A 20450-nucleotide genomic window follows, 5' to 3' on the forward strand; every position below is an offset into this window, starting at 1 on the left:
ATATGGCCACAGCCATTTAGGTCTGCAACTGTGCGCCATCCCATTGGAGTCACAGCAGAACCACTTGGCATAATCAGGGTCTTTCCCACAGGAGTGTAAAATAGTAAATAATAATTATTATTGTTGTTGTTGTTATATTATATTTTTATTGATACTATTAATAAGTCTATGTTTGTAACACTGAAGACAGAACAACAGAGAAAGGCGCAAGACAAGATAAGACACATCTTAGACCTCTGTAAAAGTCAGCTTTGAGAAGGCAGCCTTGCATCTGCCACATGCTTCTTTTGGGAGATTGCCCCACATAAAACTGAATTTCTGTGGGATGCCAACTCGTCATCATTGGCACTAGCCACTGGATGGAGACATAGCCACACTTCTTCTCAAACCAACCTCTTCTGCCATTTTTGTCCCAAGGCTCTATGAAAGTGAGCTAAATTCAGAAGTGGCCTTTGATCTCCCACCTTCCTGAGCTGGCCAGGCTCTGGTCCCAAAATACTGAGGATGCAATTACTTCAAGAAGTCTCTTGATGCTGTTCCTGTCATAGACACGAGTGCCACTGCCCTTGCAAACCTAATGCAGTGCTACTTCTTTTGCTGCTAAAGACATTCCTACAGTGTGTTACAGCACGTGGCAGACTGTTGGGACCATTTGCTGTTTATCTTGTTTGGTACAGGTGACTGCTTTTTAATTTCAATGTTTCAATGTTTTAACATTCATCACTGAGGTCATAAAAGGTGCCAAGGATGAGCAATAAGTTTGGATGTATTTCATGTGATTAGTGTTCTGAAAGCCTTAGAAAGAGGAGACTGTTGGTGCAATATTCAGAATTTCACTGCCAGCTTTTCCTACAGAATCTTCTCCAGCCCTGGGGCTGAAATCACAGTGCAGTGCATGGAGGAGGACAGGTGGGTGAGGAGCATGGATCAATAAATAGGAATATATACCAGGGAATGCACAGTCTGGGCACTCCCCAGCCCTCCCTGCAGCACACAGTCCTTGCCCAGATCAAGCCCTCCTTTCTGTTGCCTGACATTCCCTCACCTTCCCAACCACATGAAGCTGAAACTCTCCCACTGATTTCCATGTGTACAAGACTGGGAACTAGACCATCACCTAAAGGGCAAGCAGTGTGTAAAGAGGTCCAGAAATCCTCTCTTTGGAAGCAGCCCTCCTCTCATGAGTGCAAGTTCCTTGCATATAAGCACCGATGGACATCGATGAACACATTTGGCAGGCTGGTCTTTATGGTCTGTCTGGTCTGGGTGTTGGGTGCACAGCATGGCTTGGGTGCACTTCTGATCACTGGCATGAGGAACAACACTTTACTCCTTTGACTCTCTGCTCCAAGGAGGTCATTTTAGCTCTCACAAGTCAGCAGGGACAACCTCTCTTCCTCCCACAAAACTGACTGCCTGTTTCTGCAGTTGCATCCCACACATCATCAATCACCCAGAGATGGCTCTTTCTCTTCCCAGCTTCCCAGACCACCCTCTCCTGAATTGTCTGTGCTCTTCTGATAGCTACTTCAACTCAGTAAGTTGGGCCCTGTGGCCCAGAAGCATTTGTTCCCTTGGGACACAAAGCCCCTGCACCCAGCCCTCCTCTGACAGAAGAAAAAGGTTCATGATGTTAGGTGAGGTACTCACTGCCATGTCCCACCCTCTACTACACATAAGCGACCCCACATAGGTCAGCCCAAAGACACAAACAGGAAGAATATGAGATCTCACTGGTTCACAGACACAAAAAACCAACTGTTTAAATGTGCCTTCAGGTAGGCCAACAAAGCATCACCTGTGTTACAGAGCTGAAGGGTGTCTCACACAGCTTCAGAAGCTGCTTTCCACAATGTACACAAAAGTTGCACACAAAAATGTTGACCTTCAGCAGCTGACATTGTTGTAGCTGTTCTTTAAGATGTTAAAGTAACTCACACCTAGGCCTTGCACACCCAGAGAAAATTCTTCTTTCTGTGATGGACCATTTGCATTACTTTTGTCAAGCATTATTTAATATTTCCAAATTAATTTTTTCTTAGAGGGATGATAAGCCAATAAAAGTACATGGAAAATATTCTGAAATCTGAGAAATCTTAAAAGATGAAGATATAAATTAAAAAACTGAAACTAATGGCTGAGGTTTTGTTTGTTTGTTTTTCAATTCTTTATGCTATTTCATGCAATATTTAAGGGGGGGAAAAAGCACAGTGACATGTATGAGAAACTTCAAATAAACTACCTTATATTGGATGAAATCAGGAATACTGCAACTTAATTCAACATTTATATCATCACTCCCCCACGTTCCCCATCTGAAAGATGCAATACCCTGTAGTTGCAGATAAGGAAACAGAATTCTCTTGTATGTTCACTTTCATGAAAGATAAATTTGCTTTGTTCTCTATTTTGGTCCCTAATTCAGAAAACCACTTAAACATATGCTGAAGTTCATAATTTGCCACTCTACCACTTATGCATCTACTCAGGAATATGCCTAAAGTCAGGCATATGCACAGCACACTGCTGACTGTGGACCTTAGAGCATTCTGTTCATTTCTGCAGCTATTCTAATTTAGTGACGTAAATGTACAAGGAAGTAACACATTTTGAGCAATTTTAGGACTCACTGGCAAAAGTGAGTTTTGAACTTGCCTATCCCCACAAACAGTCTGAAAAATTATTAAAAATTAATAGCTAATTCTTTGTACATTTCAGAAACTGCTTAATTCCAGCAATTACTTTGAGCTGTCAGGATAGTGAAATACTATGGCATGAACTTTCACTTTGTATCATTGCTGAGCAACCAAACCTGGAGCTGAAATGCTGCTCTCCTTCTTAGGAAACAGTTAAAAAAAACCACAACAAACCTTCTTATGAACATGTGGCATGTCAAATATTATTTGTAGAAGCTATTCAGTAAGTAATTTCAAATAAGTAAAATGCAAAGAAACCGCAGGATGTTCACAAACAATTTTCAAATAGAAATGGAAGAGGAATTCATTAAATAAATTATTTGCTATAAATTATTCACCTACCTCTAATCTTACTACCACTTAGACTATAAAATTCATGCCATAAAAGATACAGGATTCGTGCCATAAATGATACAGGATACATAATAAGGCATCATTAACTTATGCATTTCCCAGTGCTGCTATATTTTGACTGTACAGTTATATGTGCATTATTATATATTATATATATATATATACACATGCATTAAGACATCCTTTTGGCTTTAATGGACTTTGAGTGTAATACGTTTTTGTTTTTAAAGCTAAGCTAAGGAGACCTAGTCTGATTTTAGCTTCTAAGTTGATTTTGAGCTCCAAGGCTGAAACCCTCTTCAAATCTGAGAGAATAATCCCAGCTGTACTCTGAGCGAAGCCAAAATGAATGGAAGCCTTACATAGTTCACTAATTTAGTGAGATTTCCACAACTTGGGCCCATTTCACATAAATTCACAATTAGAGGTGGACACTCCTTTGTGTCTATCAACTTATGGTCACACAGTGAACATTTTCATAAAGGTGAAAGGGGTGAGGAGAAGCTGGAAGCAGATCACTGGCAGGAGACATCAGTGACCTTCTGGGACCCTCTGGCCAGCACTGGATCACAGGGTCAGCAGCATCCCCACCTGAATCACTTTTCCCCTCTGGCAGCTGCAAGAGAAGCTGCCAGCTGTGCCCTGGCTATATGGCCAAAGAACAAATTCCAAAAAGAAACCTAAATTACACTATGAAGATTATTTTAGCCACAGAAACAAAATCCCAGAAAGGATTCTCACTTGTAACCAGGGATGAAGGAAACTTTTTCTTCTTGTTTGTGTCCTGATTTGTTCTAAGTGACAGCTATATTCCACAGCTTGTTTGATCTCCAGCAGTTGTTTTATTATCTTATATCATAACTGTTTATTTTTAATTAAAAGTACAATGATTGTCATTGAATTTCTCCATTTGTGGAAAACTGATACAAGTTGTCATTCTTTGGTTGTGGAGAAAGAGAATAAAAAAGGATTCTTGCAGTCGTCAGAAGAATCTCTCAATTATCCCCTAAGCAAATTCTATTGCAGTGAGTTGAAATTAAATGCTACTCCTTACCATCCATGCACGGTTTTACACCTTGGAAAGGAAGGAAGAGTTGGTTTGGCAGAGTTTCATCATTCTGACTGGCTCATAGCAGGCTCAGTCCTTGGCTCAGTGGATGTCAGGTGCATTTGTCCAGCCCAGCACTGTGGCCCTACACATGGTGTTATTACACACTGATATTTCCACAGACCTTCTGAGTGCTTGAAAAGACCCCCAGAGGAGGCAAGAGCATGGGGTCCTCTCGCACCAGAGACCTCTTGAAGGCTCCAGTGCCAGGTCCTGACACACGAACCTCAAAGCTAAATAAGCTTTACCACAGCAGTTTCTACATCAAACACAGGGAAAATAGCTGTGGCTCTGCTGACAGGACTGCTTCCACTCTTGCTTATTGCCAACATAAATTCACATCAGCTAGGCTGTTTAAAAAGAACCTGAGGGAATTGTGTGCTTAATTCCCATAGGTATCTTATAAAATCCCAATTGTAACAGACAATGCTCTATTTTTTTCTATTTTCAGGGTGAAGCCACACCATGGGTAGAGAGTGGGTAAGGAAGAAGGGCTGCATTAGACCCAATGGAAACCAAGCTTCCCTTAAGCAGTGAAGAAAATACTTCACAATGCCTGAGGACCAGACTCACTCTTCTCTTTAGGAGTGCCCTGGCTAACACATCTCCACCACGCAGGGCAAAACTCACACAGAAACAGAACTTGAAGGCAGGACAGTCACAGCTCAGACCATCCTGCGCCACCCAAACCAGCCCTAATCTGATCCTGATTAGCCCTGGTTGATCCTGCAGCAGAACCCAGTCAGGAAAGATTGCCTCCAAAGTGTCCTGAAGGCACAGATTATTTAAGATTGCCACCAGTGTCACACTGCACCCAGCATGTGAATAGGCAGCAAGCTGGAGGTGAGGAGGACAGATACCTTGCACACAGAGTCCCCTCACCTGCGACCCCAGGGCCACCCCTCTGGGGGCCCCAAGCAAAATATTCATTATGAAGATGGTCAATTCAAGGATGAGGGAAGAACTGCATTTGATTTAGTTGCTGCAGATTTTCTCTAGAGACTCAGAATCGACAACCACCCATGAGCCACTGCCACAAAAACTCAGGATGAAAAGTATCCAGCAGGCCACTGATTAAATCAGTGGCCAGGCAGCATTGCCCAGTGGAGAAGGCATGGGCTGGCAGTCAGGAGATGCAGGCTCCAACCCCATGTTGGCCATGGGAGTCCTGCATGACCATGGCAAAAGCACTTCTCATCTCAGGGCCTCAGTTTTCCCCAACTGCTGCATGGTGATCTAGATAACAGGGCTGTTACCTGAGTCAGTGAAGAGAAAGATTATACAGGGATTAGCATTAAAAAAGTGGGTGGGCAGAGCGCAGCATAGAGAGGAAGGGTTGTGAAAAATACATGGGCCTCTGTCTTCATGCTCCTCATCTCTTTCCACAAAGTGGTTACTAAAAGCAAAAATAGTATGCTCTCCCTACAAAAGCAGCACACAGCAGACACATATATTTAGATCACTGTGAAATAAATACTGACTTTTGTCCAAGGTAGGAAAAAGTGTGCTACAGAGAGGAAGAAAGACAAAGACGACTGAAGTCACCCTGAAGCAAGAAAAAGGAAAGAGTACAGACCTCTGGGACAGATTCAGCTGTGGTATAAACATGGATGTTAGCCATATTCAAAAAGGTCAGGAATAAATGACAAAGCTCTCACGAGCGTGACCTGGAGGTCCATCAGGTGCTAGATGTGTACAGGACAAACACTCATCTTCCTGCATGTCAAACGAGTAATTTCAAATCCCCAAATAAATGGTAGGACACTGCAGCAGAAACAACCCTCAGGAAGGACAGGACAGAACACCTTTTCAGTAATTTTATTTTGCAGTTTTTTCGGCTTGCATAGCTATCCCCCTTGCCCAGCTGAGGGTGTCACATGCTGCTTTTCCTCTCCCAGGAGACATCAATCTGTCACCAGGGCCACTCTCTCGACACTATCCCCCAACATGTGTTCTCTACCCCTCTGCTTGCTCAGAGCACAGAAATGACAGAACAGAAACCCAGTGGCAGCAGGTGGGAATGGAGCCCACATCCCCTAATCCCAGTGCTCTCAGCCAAACAAAAAAAAAAAAAAAAGGAAAAAGCAAAAAATAAAGAGCTCCCCCGATCCCCTGGTTTTTCCCTTACATGCATAGCATCACTGCTGCTGAATTGCAGCCTCAGAGCAAGGAAAGAAAGAGGCCCAAAAGGCAGCTAGGAAACCCACCGTCCATTGGCTTCCCTCCACACGAGGCGATCGGACTCCTTCTGCTGCAGTGCCTTGGCAAGCACACCTCTCTCTGACTCAGCACCTCGCCGGCACCTCCTGTCAATTATTCCCACAAACTGCTGACGCCGGAAGGGCTATTTGCAATTAGGATGCAACACAAGCCGGTGGCTGTGGGATGCCTCAGCTCCCCCCCTTCACCTGCAGCGGTGCCCTCGCTGTGAGCCCTCTGGCTCGGGGCTGGAGCTCCCAGCGAGGGTGAACCTGTGGGGGACGTAGTGCAGGAGGGCTGGAGGATGGGGACCAGGGGGTGGGGGAAGCCTGCCTGTGCTGTACCTATTCTGTGCATAAACAGACAACTGCTGTCAATGTGGCAGCTGAAATGAAGTCTTGCAAAAAAAAAAAAAAAAAAAAAAAAGGCAAAAAAAAAGGCAAAACAGCCACTGGGAATAAGGGCGAGAGCAGCGAGAACAGATGAAACTATGCAGAAAAGCTACAGGAGAGCTAGCAGGAGCATTCCCCAAAGAACAAGCAAAGCACAGCCTTGCTGCAGCTCCTGCAGCTGAGATGCACAAGCCTGCTCTCCCTGTCCGAGGCATTTCCATCACAGAGAGGGAGGCGCTGATTGCGGATGAGTCCCGTAATAAGGGCCCAGGGCGCAGCAGCTGTTTCAGGGGCAAAAGGAAGGGCTGCCCTTGACAAGCCAAGGACATGACGATTCTGCAGACAGACTGAGGCCATTCTGTCCCTCTGCCAAGTAGCCAAGGTCCTTCCAACCTCTCCTAGTAACTAGCTCACATAGTCAGAAAGCCAAGCAGGTCTGCACATGAGCAGCTCCACAAACCATGGAGATGTTCAGACAATAAACCCCATCAAACAGTGAAGATGAACCACACAGTTATGGAAGCAGCCCAGAAATCACACACACTCAGCAATGCCCTGCAGAAGCCCTCCATCATCTTCTGCTCCATTAAAGCAACCCATCTTCCCCCCATCCCTGTCTCCTTCCCTGGTCATGGGGAGCACCAGGCGTCCTTCACTGCCACAGGCAGTGAGAGGCAGCAGAGTGAGTGATGCACTCCATGCAGGAAATCCTAGGGACCCTTTTACCAAGAAGCAGGGCTGCATTTGCTGAGATATCACCTCCAAACCAAACATTTTGGAGTGCAGCTAATGCTGATAGACCACATGGGAGCACAGGTCAGAGCAGGTGGTGTGGAGCTGGAGCAAAAACTCCAAGAAGCACTTTGGGTTCAATGCAGTGAACCAGTCCCTACAACATGATGCAACTACCTCTTTTTGCAGCCATATCAACCAACACAGTGTCCAACATGCCTTGCAGTCTGTGTGCCCACAGCTGCAGAATTCGTCACAGACTCATGCCCTGCCTGGAAATCCAGTGTGGGTAAAGAAGCAGAGACATCAAACTGCAGAATGGGTGATATACAAATCTCATCTAGATAGCTAAGGCTGAAAAGGGAGAAAAGTTAACTAAAAAAAACTCTCACTAAAGAAACCTGTATTTCCCAACGGCCTCCTGATCAGGTAAAGAATATCAACTGCACTGTGTGGAGTGAGAGCAAAGGAACAAAGTCAAAGAAAACAGAAAAAAAATAGTGACTTCAGCAACATGTGCAGGAATTAGCTAAGAGTCACAGCAGGCTACAATTCTGCAGCGTCTAAAAGAGCGTAGGTAGGACTTGGAACAACCTGTCCCAGCACACTTAGAAGCTAAAACCCTGCAATGATCTAAAGATACAACATAACAGTGACTGCTACACAATCAAATTTAACATCCCTGTGAGGAACACAGTAGCTGAATTTTGCATTGTGCCTCTTACATGTTAGAAAAAACAATTAGAAGCAGAAAGGCTCAAAACAGCCTAACTCCAAAAGCAGTGGAACTGAAATTGTTACATTGTACAGTGGTGTGCGGAAGCAATCTCAGCATCATCACTGAGAAGGTACTCAGTGCTCTAAACAAAAAACTGCTGAGAAGCAAGAGAACACACTGTATGGCCAAACAACAGAAACAAGAAGTGATTCAGTCTAAACAGTTACCTCATAAAATGGTAGATAGGACTGAAAACAATACTGAAGGCCAAGAGCAAAAGCCAAAACCCAATCACTTCAGTACATTTAAGAGACAAGTCCAGAAGTGCAGAACAACCGAAGAAAAATTTCTCAAGTGGTTGTAACTAGCAAAGACCAGCAAACTCTTGCTAGGTCAGGTGGTTCTTGAAATTGGTGTGCTCTTCATAAGGGATCTACAGGCTAACCTGGAAGTGTCAGCAGGGTTTGGTTAAACCAGCCCAGTGCCCTAAGCCCATAAAAGTACACAATAAGGGACAAACCAAGCTCTGGGGAACTTGTGGCCCTGCAATCCACTCTAATTTTGGAAGGAAAAGGACAGTACTAAGTAATTAATTTTCTGTCACTTCAAAGTGCACCTGCTAAACTGTTCTGGGCAGGATGCCAGTCCACTGCCAGACCTGTCCCCTGCTTGCCTGGTGTGGGAACTCCTCCCCGGGCCTTGCCCCAGTGGGGTTCAGGCCAGCTGAGGTCAGGCTGAGTCCAGAGCTGCTGCCCCACTCCTCAGTGTCCAGGCTCAGAGGCATGGGAGCCCCTCTCCCCCTGCCCTTGCTCTGGCCCTGATTACAAGGGATTACCCCCAGGTTTCTAACCAGTTCTGGGGTGGTTTAATCTATTCCTTAATATCTGGAAGAGAGACAGGAAGCTGGCAAAGTGATTTGGGCTGGCTGAGACAAAAGAAGATTGAGAGAGACTTCCAAGGGATCTGACAAAGCTGAGCAAGTGGACAGCGTAATGCAGGATGAAATTCAACATTACCAAACAGACAGTAATAAGAACTTGAGAGAATAATCTGAACTACTCATATACCATGGGGCTCTAATTCAAATGTAATCGCTTGAGAAAAATATCTTGGTATCACTGTGAACGGCTCAATGAAAACATCTGTTCAACATACAACAGTGGTCAAAGAAGCTAGCAAGCTGTCAGGGTGTCTAAAGGCAGAGGCTGAAAAGAAGGATGCTGGAAGTATTCTAATGCCACCAGGAACACTGAAAGTGCACCCTCAGCTGGAATTGCTGGGGTTACTTCTGCATGGCACATTTGAGAATGCAGAAGGCACAGAAAGGTTTCATCATTCATCAATCAAAAACACTTAATGGACAAACACTGTTAAAATTGGGACAATTTAACTTGGAGATGAGTTAAATAGAAAGAAATTATCAAATGAGAATGAAGAAGTGAAACAGATAAATCTCTGTGAGTTTTGTTTGCTTGTGGGCTTTTTGTGTTTGCTTGTTTTTTCAAGAGAAAAAAAGAAAGGTTGTTTAGCATAACTGAAGAGCAGAAAACATGACCAGACATAGGGAAAATATTGTCATTTTCCTTTTCTGGTTTTACTTTTTCTACTCCTCCTAAGCACAGACAATAATTAACTACCAAGAATGATTAGCCCATGTCATAGTCAAGTCAAGAGCTCAGCAGAAATCACAGAGGCCCATGCATTTATAAGGATACTGGGAACATCCACAGATACATCAGGTAGAACAAAAAAACCCCAAAAATAGAATGAAAAAAGCATAACATCACTATACCCTCATGCTTCCAGGCACTAGCCAACTTCTAATTAGTGGGGATTAGGAAGTAATCCCCCCAGTGGGCCTGCAGAGAGGGTGTGCCAGCCCACTTGCTCTTGGCAGAGATGTTAATGGTCTGGGCAGAGGGAGAGCTGAGCCTGCAGCCCACCCGCAGCCCCTCAGCTCGGGAGGCCGAGGGCTTGGTGCGTCCTGGGCCGCTGCACACCCACCCTGCTGGACACCAGCTCAGGACATGGCCCAGGGGGCTCGCTCAGCCCAGCTCAACCGGGCCCCTGGCAAGGGAGAAGTGTTACATCTGCTGCTTTGCAAGTTGGGGGGCTTGCCTGAGGAAGGGGAGGAGATGGATGCTTTATTCACTCTGCATTGGTAGAAGGAGTGCATGACTTAATTCATTTTATGGCAAGGAAGTGGAGTGTGCTCATACCCTAGAATTAAGAGAAAATTGGGTTTTGTAGGCATTGAAGTTCAGAGCAATGCATACACCAGCCTATTCCTAGGGCAACTTGTAGCACAGACATGACACCAGACGCCCCTTTGCTAAATGTTTGATACCAGTTTATCACTGAGGAGGTTTTGGCATCTCCCATTGGAGCATCCAGATTTGGCCATGGCAGCAGAGACCAATGGGCTGACCTGGCCCAGGACTGCCTAGACAGGCTGCTGCAGAAATGCACCACAGATTGTAAACAGGGTGTCATTGCCTCCCCACAAACAACACTCCTGGCTTCAACATTCCTGGTAAAATCAAAGCCCAGAGGTAACTTGAGTAAGTGGAGTTCAGATGCTGGCTTTCTCCTGCTGATGCTTGTGAAGCAAAAGCTCATGCTCTCATAGCTACGTTGGCTCATGAGAGTATGAGAAAATAACTGCACAAGTTTTTGTCCCTAAATAAGCAATCTGATGAGCATAATACCAAAATTACACTTGAAATTAGCTTCATGCAGAGATGCAAATGTACAAGTACTGCTATGCTGCCAGGAGGAGAGCTGTGGCTCTGCACATGCACAAATAATAAGGGACTGAGCTCAACCTGCTAGTCCTGTTCTGATTTCTCCAGTGACTGTTCCAGAAGGAGAAACAAATATTAACAAATATTTGCTGTATTTCTGAAATAGAAGCTTGACTTTTTCAGTACAATGCTCTACAGCACAATGAATAAGGAAAGCACAAGAGCAGTGCACGTGTACATGGTGTTTGCATACATGTGTCAAGATGGCAAAAATAATGGGCAAAGACTGTGCACAGGTACGAACAATTGCTGCAAGTTGGTTTTTATCTCTTTTAAATGCCCTCCAAAATTAAAAAGCAGCAACCACTAAAGCTTTACTGAAGTTACTTCCACTAAACCAAAACTTATCAAACATGGGATTTTTTGTAAAATCATAACTGCGTTTCAAAAGAAAAACAGGGAGGAAAAAAAATCAAAAATGTAGAAACATTCAGTTTAAGCATCTTTGGTATGAAAAATTTTGACTTTTCACATCAAAATATCTTTTTGCTTAGAGTACTTCCTTGTATTATAACAATACCACTCCACAAAGAGACAAAGTATCAGTGTCCTAAGATGGAATTTATCTCAAAAATTTCCTTTTAAAATCATCAAAGCATTTGACTTCCACTTCCATTTAGAATGAAGCCAAATTCCTCAATTCTGATGAAATAGGGCAGCCCAGTTCATGCAGTGAAAAAAAAGGCAGGAGCCAGGACACAAATGACCTCCAAAACCAAAGAGATGAAAACTTCTAAGGAAAAAAAAAAAAAAAAAAAAAAAAAAAAAACACCAAAAAAAAAAAACCTTAAAAGTTCACTCTGCACAGTAAAAAATGTTGTGCTTTCTCCCTGGTGCACAAGGCATGAAACAGTTGCAAGAATAAAGTAGGGAGGCATATGACCAGGAGCCCTGTAATTGTGACTTCTCTAAAGGAGAGGCTGGGCAAATGTCCTACCTGACAGCAAGAAAATAATTTAATCTCTGTACACATCAGTTTTCCATGCTGTAAATCAAACTGACTTCCCTCACAAAGTAAGTTTGGAGACTCTCAATTAGGTAATGTTTATAAATAACTGTGCAAACACAGGGTAGTAATAACAAGAGAACTGTCTTTGCTACATTGCTGTCTGTTAAACAACCAGGAGCTAAATTTTTCTCTGAACACTTACAAAAGGGAAGGCAGCATTAATGCTCCACAAGGAGGAAACTACAAAGAACAGATTTTCAGTGCATGCACTTCTCCTTGAAATAAACTGTGTTAAAAGCACTTTACTTAAAAAGCACGATGATAGTAGCATCCTGCTAAATATAGATGACTCACCACAATTTAGTAGTGAACATCCCTAAAGAGGACCATTACATTATTGTTTAACCTGCTGCATAAATTTAAGCATCCTCCTGTGGTTACAGTTTGTTCCAAGACACTCAAGACTACTACCAGCATCCATTGACCTTCAGTGGGTCACAAGGTCTCTCTGAGTTTTGCCTTCTCCATCTGTACTATTGGTACAAGAATAAAAACACTACTCTCGCAAGAAGGCAGGAAAAATAATTCCTAAGTTTCCTAAGTTGAGTCGTTTATACCATACTTTGTATATCCATATTACTACTGAGCAACTAAATATAGCTGCTCCTGAGGCACTCTGAGATCCCTTGAGAACAGAATCTTATAAAAAGAAAATTGCAGTTTAGGCAATACTGAAGAAACAGAGATAAAGAATTGGTTTCCAAAATAAGGGAACGATGCCCACTTCAAAAAGAAGTAGTTAATGCATCTGTGCCTACCGCTGGGGACCAAGGTCAGGTCACGAGCAAAATGATTTATCTACACGTCACAAAACCACACAGCTTGACACAAATGGCAATCTGTTCCAAAAAAACACTGCAAAAGCATGGAAGGGCAAGGGACTGACACAGTACTCCCTTTCTAGGGCTGAGGACCTGGTGCAGGGCTGGGAAGCACGGGTGGGTAGGACAAGGGTGCTGCAAGGCCAAAGACTTTCAGCTGTGAGAACCTCAGACCGACAGGAGGGCGACTCCAACAAGTCATGTGAGGAGTTGTAGACCTGCTGTTGCATTAATCCACCACAGCCAGGCACCCTCACCCCTGCTCTTGCAAGATCCATCTGCAGTGGACTGTAACACACTGAAATCTCACCTGTTGCAGTTCTGTGTCACAGGATCCAAACACCAGGCAGTTAAAAAACACGTCAGCTCTGCACCCTGACTGTACCCGATGTGTGATTTCTACCACATTTGACAATTTGCAGGATGCTATTTCTGGAGACATAGGAGGATTGATTAGCAATCCCAGGTTTCGTTTCAAAGCTCTAAAGAGAATTCCCTCCTATCTTTCCCTAGATTCCTCCTTGGAAAATATTATTTCCACAACAAATTATTACAGTTATAATGTTTTAGAGGGAAAACATAGATGCTGCCCTTGGCCCAGGACATTAACATGGATATAATAGGCCCAGAAAATGGGCAACTAGCACCAGTTACAAAGGATAATTGTTATTCTACAAATTGCAAAGCAACATAAGAAAATGGCTCTATAATAATTGACTTAAATATCACTATGAAGTCTAATTTTATTTTATTGTAGGTATAAAGTGTGAGAATGATGAAATGACCTCCAAAGTCTTTTTTCCCCCCAACAACTTTCATTTTCTTGGCATTAAGTATTTTGCCTGATTATACACTCTTACAGTTTCAGATCCTTCTTTTAAATCTTATTTTTAATTTAGGAATCACTTTGCATATGACCCCTCATTTTCTTCTATCTTCTAAACCAGTCTAAAATCTCAAAAATGGGGAAAAAAATTTAAAAATCACTCTTCCTAACCATACTTGGCAGCCCAGAGTAGAAACACACTTACTAATCATCTGCAAATGTTGTTTAGAAAAAACTCTCCCAATTTAATTTCAGCTTTCCTGGGTGTATGTCTGTTCCTTATCCCTTAGAGTGTTTTCTTTTCAAACTCAAGAACCACCAAAAAATATGGCAGTGTTGTGTTCCACAAAAATAACTGTGTACCACAGTTATTTTCATCTACCACCATCTTCTAAAGACTTTTCCTAAGACAAAATGAAAAAAAAAAAAAGCCAAGCTTGAGATATAGGTGTTTCGTTCAGGTAACTATGAAGTCTTAAAGGAAATTTCAAGAAAAACCATTACACTATTGGAGATAAATATTTCATGGAAAAGGGTGTTTTCACACCTAGCTCAGTCCAATGTCACTGTCCCCGTGTGCCCTCAACAAAAAAAAAAAAAGTAAATATTGAGTCAATGCTTAAAAGGATGATTAAATATCCCTTCAATTTTAACCTTATATCTGATTACTGTTGTATGTTTTTGCAGTGACATCATGTCAACAGGACTTCACCACTTATATGCCTTTAACTGGAGCAAGTCCAGTAACTCCATAGACATTTACACCTTTGCAATGACTGCAGGCAAAAAAAACCTGTAGCACTGAGAACCTGAAAATAATTGAACTTGCTTTCCAAATTGGAAAAAGGAAGAAAAGCAAATCAATAGTGTGAAGTATGAAAGCTGAGATTATTTCCTTCAACTTAATGCTAGTAAACTTTATTTTTTTTTCATAATTCATCTCTTTGAAGTCAGCAGATGCAATTTCCAGTTAATGCATGAGACTCAGACTCCCAAACATTTTCTGAGGACAGGAATGCAGGGTGCATTTGAGGCTGAGGCATTTGTGAAAGTTCATTTATCCATCACAAGATTTGTTTCTAACCAAGCCCGGGGTAGAGGGGAAAGCCTGCTGTGCCTTGCAGGGCAGTGAGAGCTCAGCACAACCACCCAAGCAGCAGACTCCACCCATATCCCGACTGTGAGGAGGTTTAATCTCGACCTTGCTGAGACATCTCTGGTCCTCTCATGGGAGATCCCATCATTTCTTACTGTCCTCCCTCTGTCTCAGGGACCTCTTGCAGCAAGTTTCCCAGTTTCCCAGCAGTGAAGGTGGCCCAGCTATCTCAAAGCTGTGAGCTGCTCACTGCTGAGCTGAGCTCTGCAAAACTGCTTAGCGAGTGTCTGCATTAAAGGTCAGACCTTAAGAAAATTGCCATGTGGACCTCTGTAAACCATAACCAAGCGGGCTGCTCTAAAGTTTAGCATTACTTGAAAGGAGGCATTGCCACCTGATCAACAGATGAGCCTGAACATCTTGCACTTGGTAGCTTCTTCTGCTGCCCTTAATGCAGCACCTCCTGGTGCTCCCCGGCAATGCACTAAGCGATGTGAGTAGCATCTGTCATACGCAATTTGTTTCCTCTCCGCACAGAGACCAGGGAACACACCTTATTTTGGAAGGGCTATAGGGGGCGGGAGGTGCTGGAGTCTCCACGTCCCCGGGGGCAGGCACGTATCTCAGAGCTGAAGCGGTGCGCCGTGTGCCTGGAAGGAGGAGGCAGAGGAGAGGATGGGGGGGACACAGGGGGCTCCGAGCAGCCTGTCACCATCTCTGCGGAAAGTTCCCTGCTGCCTCAGGGCCTGAGGGATAGACCAGAGTTTTCCACACAGGTGAGCTTACCAAAGGGCTAGGCCCAGACAACTGAGCATAACGTGAAGCCCAGTTTCAAGCAAGTTTTACGGCACGGTAAAAAATAAATTAAATAAAATATGTATATATAAGAATAGAAGGAAGGATGGTGCAGCGGAGGCAGCAGAAGGAGCCGAGCAGAGCAGCGCTCCTTCCCCACGCCTGCCTGCAAAAGCGCTCGCCCGCCGCCGCATTCCCGAGCATCCCTGGCGGGACCGCAATCAAAACTTCCCCACGCGCGGGGCACCGCCGTGGCACCGGCGGCGGCGACCCCGCGGCCGCAGGGCGATGCCCCGTGCCGGGCGCCGCGCCCCGCTCCGCCCGTGCAGCACTCACCTCTCAGGGCCAGGAGCGCGGCCAGGGCTGCCGGCACCCACCTCCCGCCGCCGCCGGGGCGCCGCCGCGTCATGCCGGGCCGGGCGAGGGGCGCGGAGCGGGCCGCCGAGCCCTGCCTTTGCCCGCCGCCGCCGCAGGTGCCGCCGCCGGTGGTGCCGCCGCCGTCCCGGGACCGCCCGCTCGCGGCGAGGCTCCGCCGTGCCCCAAGCCCCGGTCGCCCGGGGAGGGCGGCAGGCGCGGCGGCCGGACCGAGAGCGCAGCCTGGCGGCCCCGAGCCGCCCCCGCAACCCGCCGGGCTGCGGCTGTCACCCCCCGCGCGGCACCGTCCCGGCGCGCAGCGGCACGTCCCACCACCCTCCTCCTCTCTCCGCGCAAATTGGGGGTTCCCCCCTCCTCCCCTTCCCCGCCAACCCGATGCCGCCGCATCCGTAGGGATGCTACACGGGCCAGGGCGTGGAGGTGCGGTCCAGCGCAGAGCTGGGGACTGCCCCCCCACCGCTCCTCCGGATCATCGCGGCAGCGTGGGGGCTTCTTCTTTCCGGAGCCTGCCTACAGCTGCATTGAAGACGGCAGAGGCAGCGCACAGCAAAATATTTGGGATGGTCTGCATGGGACTGGTCACCGCTGCAGCGCACGGTATAAACACTGCAAAGGTATGAACCACCCTAACTCCGCCATGCAGGAGCCTGGGAAACACGAGCATTCCGCACTCCTGTAAAACCGACCAAGGTATCTCCAAAGGGTGTGAGGCAGGTCTCGGAGTTGGGGAACTGCAATACTGTGTAACGCAGGAATCGCCAACAAGTTGTGTCACAAGCTTAAGTCAGTGCAGTTCTTAGGGCTGCGCAGAAAAATTAATCAGTTGAAAATCAGCACACATCAAGTGTATGTAGAGGGTAGAAAAGGAGAAAGGGAACCCTTTATGAATTTAGGATGAGCTTGTGGGGAAAGGAACAAGCAGAAAGCTTGCACAGAATGACTCCTCGCGCACAGCCAGCTCCCTGTTCAAGTCTGATCATGGTAGTTTTACTTTGTGAAAATAAGCAGTTTGACAAGGAAAACTCTCTAACAATTCTGTCAAATGTCCAATTGCTTCATTCCCTCACTTAACGTTTCCTTCCCAGCAAAGCACAGCTATGCAGCCTTTGCATCCTGCAGGCAGCAAATCCATCTTGTCATGCTTCTCCCCACCTCCAGTCACAGTCCCTGGGAGCATCCCCCTGCCCCCTGCCCAGACTACCCTATTGCTCAGCACTGTTCAGGTTTCTGCCTCCTCAGTTGCCTCAAAAGGTGCTCTGACCCTTTACATGGCTTCACTACCCCTGTGAAGAGGGGTGGGGGAGAGCTGCACCCAGGAGTGAAGATGGCAAGGAAAGGTCTCAGGGGTAGAAAAACATAAATTTCTTTAAGAACCATGCAAAAAAGCAAGCTGGTGCCCATAACAACAGTATGTGGAAAGCTAACTACCATTTCACCAGCCTTGGTTAGCCTAGGTTAAGCTCTGCCTTGGACAGCATCAAGCTTTGGCAAACTTCTATCAGAGGACTAGGTAAAAATGTCACCCCAGTAGTCCAGGTTTACCATTTATCTTGGTTCTGAAATAAAACTACTAACTCTGTTTACAAGGAGCAATGGTTGACCTACCCTTATCAGGCAGCAAAATTGCTCACTGCCACATGGGCTGGGATTTCATTCAGCAAGTGGTGGCTCAGAAAGTCGAGAAGGCATCGCATGGTGACTCAGGGGATGTACCCTTTAATCTTTTCAGGTTGGTCTGGTGCCTGCTGCATGTTCTCCAACATCAAACCTGATGAGGCACGTGTTCTGACAGCTCTAGCACTCTAGCAAAGCACCCTCCACCCCAGCCCTGCCATGGGCAGGCAGACTTAAAGAGGGTTTTGCTCCATTAAGGAGCCAGCTCTTGGCAAAGGCTCAAGCAGCTGAAGCATAACGCTTCAGAAAAGCATCGAAGGGAGAGCCATAGCCCAGCTGTTCCCCTCATTCTGTGGCAATATGGGAATTGAAGTTTTCTCAGACTCTCTCAGATTGCTTCTCTTTTCTCCAGCTGACTTGCTGCATTTTTCATCAAGCAAAAGGACAAAGGAAAATGATGATTTTATGATCAGAAGCAGTTCCAGGAAACCTCCATCCTTGTGCATACACACAGTGACCACCTTGAGGAATACAACGAGTATGTCCACACGTTCACTTACAATGAAGGCCCATGAATGTTTCTTGCCAAACATAACCTCCTTCAGCAAACTCAAGGGCAGAGAGCACAGAGCATATTTGGCACAGTGGCCTGCCACTGCCCTTACTCCTGCAGATCACTTCCAAGAAAGAAAAGATGCAAAGACAAATCAAGTGAAAACAAGAAAAATTGCATATTCTCCCTAGGACTGCCGCACTGCCTTCCTGATCTGCCAAGACTTGGAAGCTGTCTTGACCTAATGGAAATAAGTGTGTTTTTTAGTATAAGGACACAGAGCATTTAGCAAATGCCATCCCAGCTCACTTTGGACTGTTCCTTGCATCCTGCTGTGCATCAGCTGGCAGGTAAACAGCAAAGATCAGTTCACCCTCTACAGTAAATGAATTAATGTGCTTCCTAAAAAGTGCAGTGAGCATAATGTGAACTAAGAGCCTGGTGGTCAGAGAAAGCATTTCTGCCCAAAATGGACCCAAATGACTCCCTCCTGATGCAAGCTGCTAGGATCAGGGAGCATTTTAATCAGCTTTCAGATCTGGTCATCGGCAGCAGATACTGTACCATACCTACAAACCACAGTGACACAGCAAGTGACTTCAGCTGCTTCTTGTAGCAACTGCAAGAACAATCTGTGGCCACACTCCAGAAGGATGGAGCAGCCACAGGGAATAATAATCTTCAGATGCACCAGTCAGTCCTCTCACTCTGGCTCCCTCTTCACCTTATCACCACTTCCAAAAATAGGTTGCAGATTGTACAGAAAGGACGTGGCTGAGGAGATACTGTTCCTGGAACTCTGAATTTCTACTTCAGCTGTCCTTGAGCCTCCACAAAATATTAGACTTATGCCAACCCTTTATCCATGGAGTGCAGCACACTCCAGCCTGTTGGACACTAGAGCTATGAGCACAGATATTTGCTGCTCTAGCAGTCCATTTTCCCACCAGTGAGTGTCTATACCTCTTCCTCGGCATCGATGGAGTAGTACATCATGGACAGAGGAGATGTGCTTTGCCATATCCCAGGCTACATTGCTCAGAAGAACACACAAAGATCCTTTAACTGAAGAGCTAAGATACTTCCAAGATTGTGCTTGTTAGGCTGGACAAGGATAGAAAAAAAAAAAAAGAAAAATAAAAAAAGACAGAAAGAAACCACTCCCACCTTCTTCTTTTGAAAGAATTATGATAAGTAATGTAATTCTCATGTCTCAATGAAAAACATCTCTGTGAGTCAAATTTGAAAAGAAAGCTTTTTTCCAGGATGATGCTACTTTTTTTTTCCCTTTTGCCTTAACATGGCTCTAAAAATCCAGTGGGGATGCAGTTGGGTTCAAGGGCTCCAATAGATGCCAGGTCTTACATCACCATTGCTGTCTCCCAGCTTGTTACTGGGTTATCTATTGTCAGATGGGAATTTATTGAAGGTGACATTGCTTACAAATTGATCAAAATCAGCTTCAGTGAGGTGTCCTTCCAAGATATAAAAAGATGGATAAAATTCACTCAGTTGATCATTAATAACTTCAGTCTGTGAAATTGGTTATCTCCCTTTGACAGACGAAATAGAGTTTGCAGATTGAACTGTTTTAATCCTATCTGAGAAGAAATATGACAGCCCTTCAAATATATACCCAATTAACTATGTCTCTACCTTTTCAATAAAACTAATTCAAACAAAGCCCTGGGTTTATTTTGCTGAACACCTGTGTATACAAAACAGAGGTCACTAAATAGAAGAAAAAACAGTGATAACCCTGTCAACTCATCTATCACAGGTTTTTTTTCTTACTGGCCACAGGACTGGTTATGTGGGAATTCTGTCCCAAGTGTAAAGGTTTGTGCTTTTGAAAGCCTGCATAGTGGAACAAGCAGGAGCATCAGGAGGGAGATGTGCCCTCACCGTCCAGCACCAGGTGCAGTCCAGTGCAGGTGCTGTGTATCCAATGCATGGCCAGCATAGGCTTTTGGGTGAGCCCTGTCCATGTGTTGGTCAGGATAACCTGATCCCTGGCACAGCAATGGCCTATGCTTGCAAGTCAGCCACATAGGGAGACCACAGGAATATCTGAGGGAAACCAGCCCTGAAACAACAAGCAGATTTCCACACTCCTTCAATGCCAGATGGCAGGAGCGGATGTGTCCATGGAAACCCGGGTGGATTAGGCGTACCTTCAAACTTCTCAGCACTCATGTAGGCCATTGCATTGTTTCTTTCTGCAAGGCCACTTTGACCCACACATCAAGAGCCATCTCTCTCTGCTGTCTCCACTAGACCAGCTGATGTAGCTGAAAATACCAACACGCGTTTGGGCACATTGACCTAAAGAAGAGCTTCCATGCTTGAAAACTAATC

General features: G+C 45.2%; 1 protein-coding gene and 1 long non-coding RNA gene across 4 annotated transcripts in view; one reads left to right on the plus strand and one right to left on the minus strand.

Annotated features, from left to right (window-relative positions):
- The window catches only part of IGSF11 (immunoglobulin superfamily member 11), a 104374-nt gene extending 88410 nt beyond the window's left edge, over positions 1 to 15964 (minus strand). Inside the window, exon 1 of one of the 3 annotated variants that reach the window (XM_063148359.1) lies at positions 15887 to 15964. In XM_063148359.1, the coding sequence (XP_063004429.1) occupies positions 15887 to 15959 (73 nt within the window). In that variant the 5' untranslated portion in view covers positions 15960 to 15964. Of the gene's footprint in view, positions 1 to 6365; positions 6387 to 15308; positions 15377 to 15886 lie in introns of those variants that run through there. The other 2 variants (XM_063148361.1, XM_063148360.1) reach the window with 2 other exon arrangements.
- Positions 15965 to 16204: 240 nt separating this feature from the next.
- LOC134414159 (uncharacterized) lies at positions 16205 to 19775 on the plus strand. Its single transcript, XR_010026680.1, has 2 exons — positions 16205 to 16539; positions 17952 to 19775. It is a non-coding gene; the product is annotated as an uncharacterized LOC134414159 (long non-coding RNA).
- The last annotated feature ends 675 nt before the right edge of the window (positions 19776 to 20450 follow it).

Source organism: Melospiza melodia, chromosome 2 (genome assembly GCF_035770615.1).
Source record: "Melospiza melodia melodia isolate bMelMel2 chromosome 2, bMelMel2.pri, whole genome shotgun sequence".
Taxonomy (NCBI): Eukaryota; Metazoa; Chordata; class Aves; order Passeriformes; family Passerellidae; genus Melospiza; species Melospiza melodia.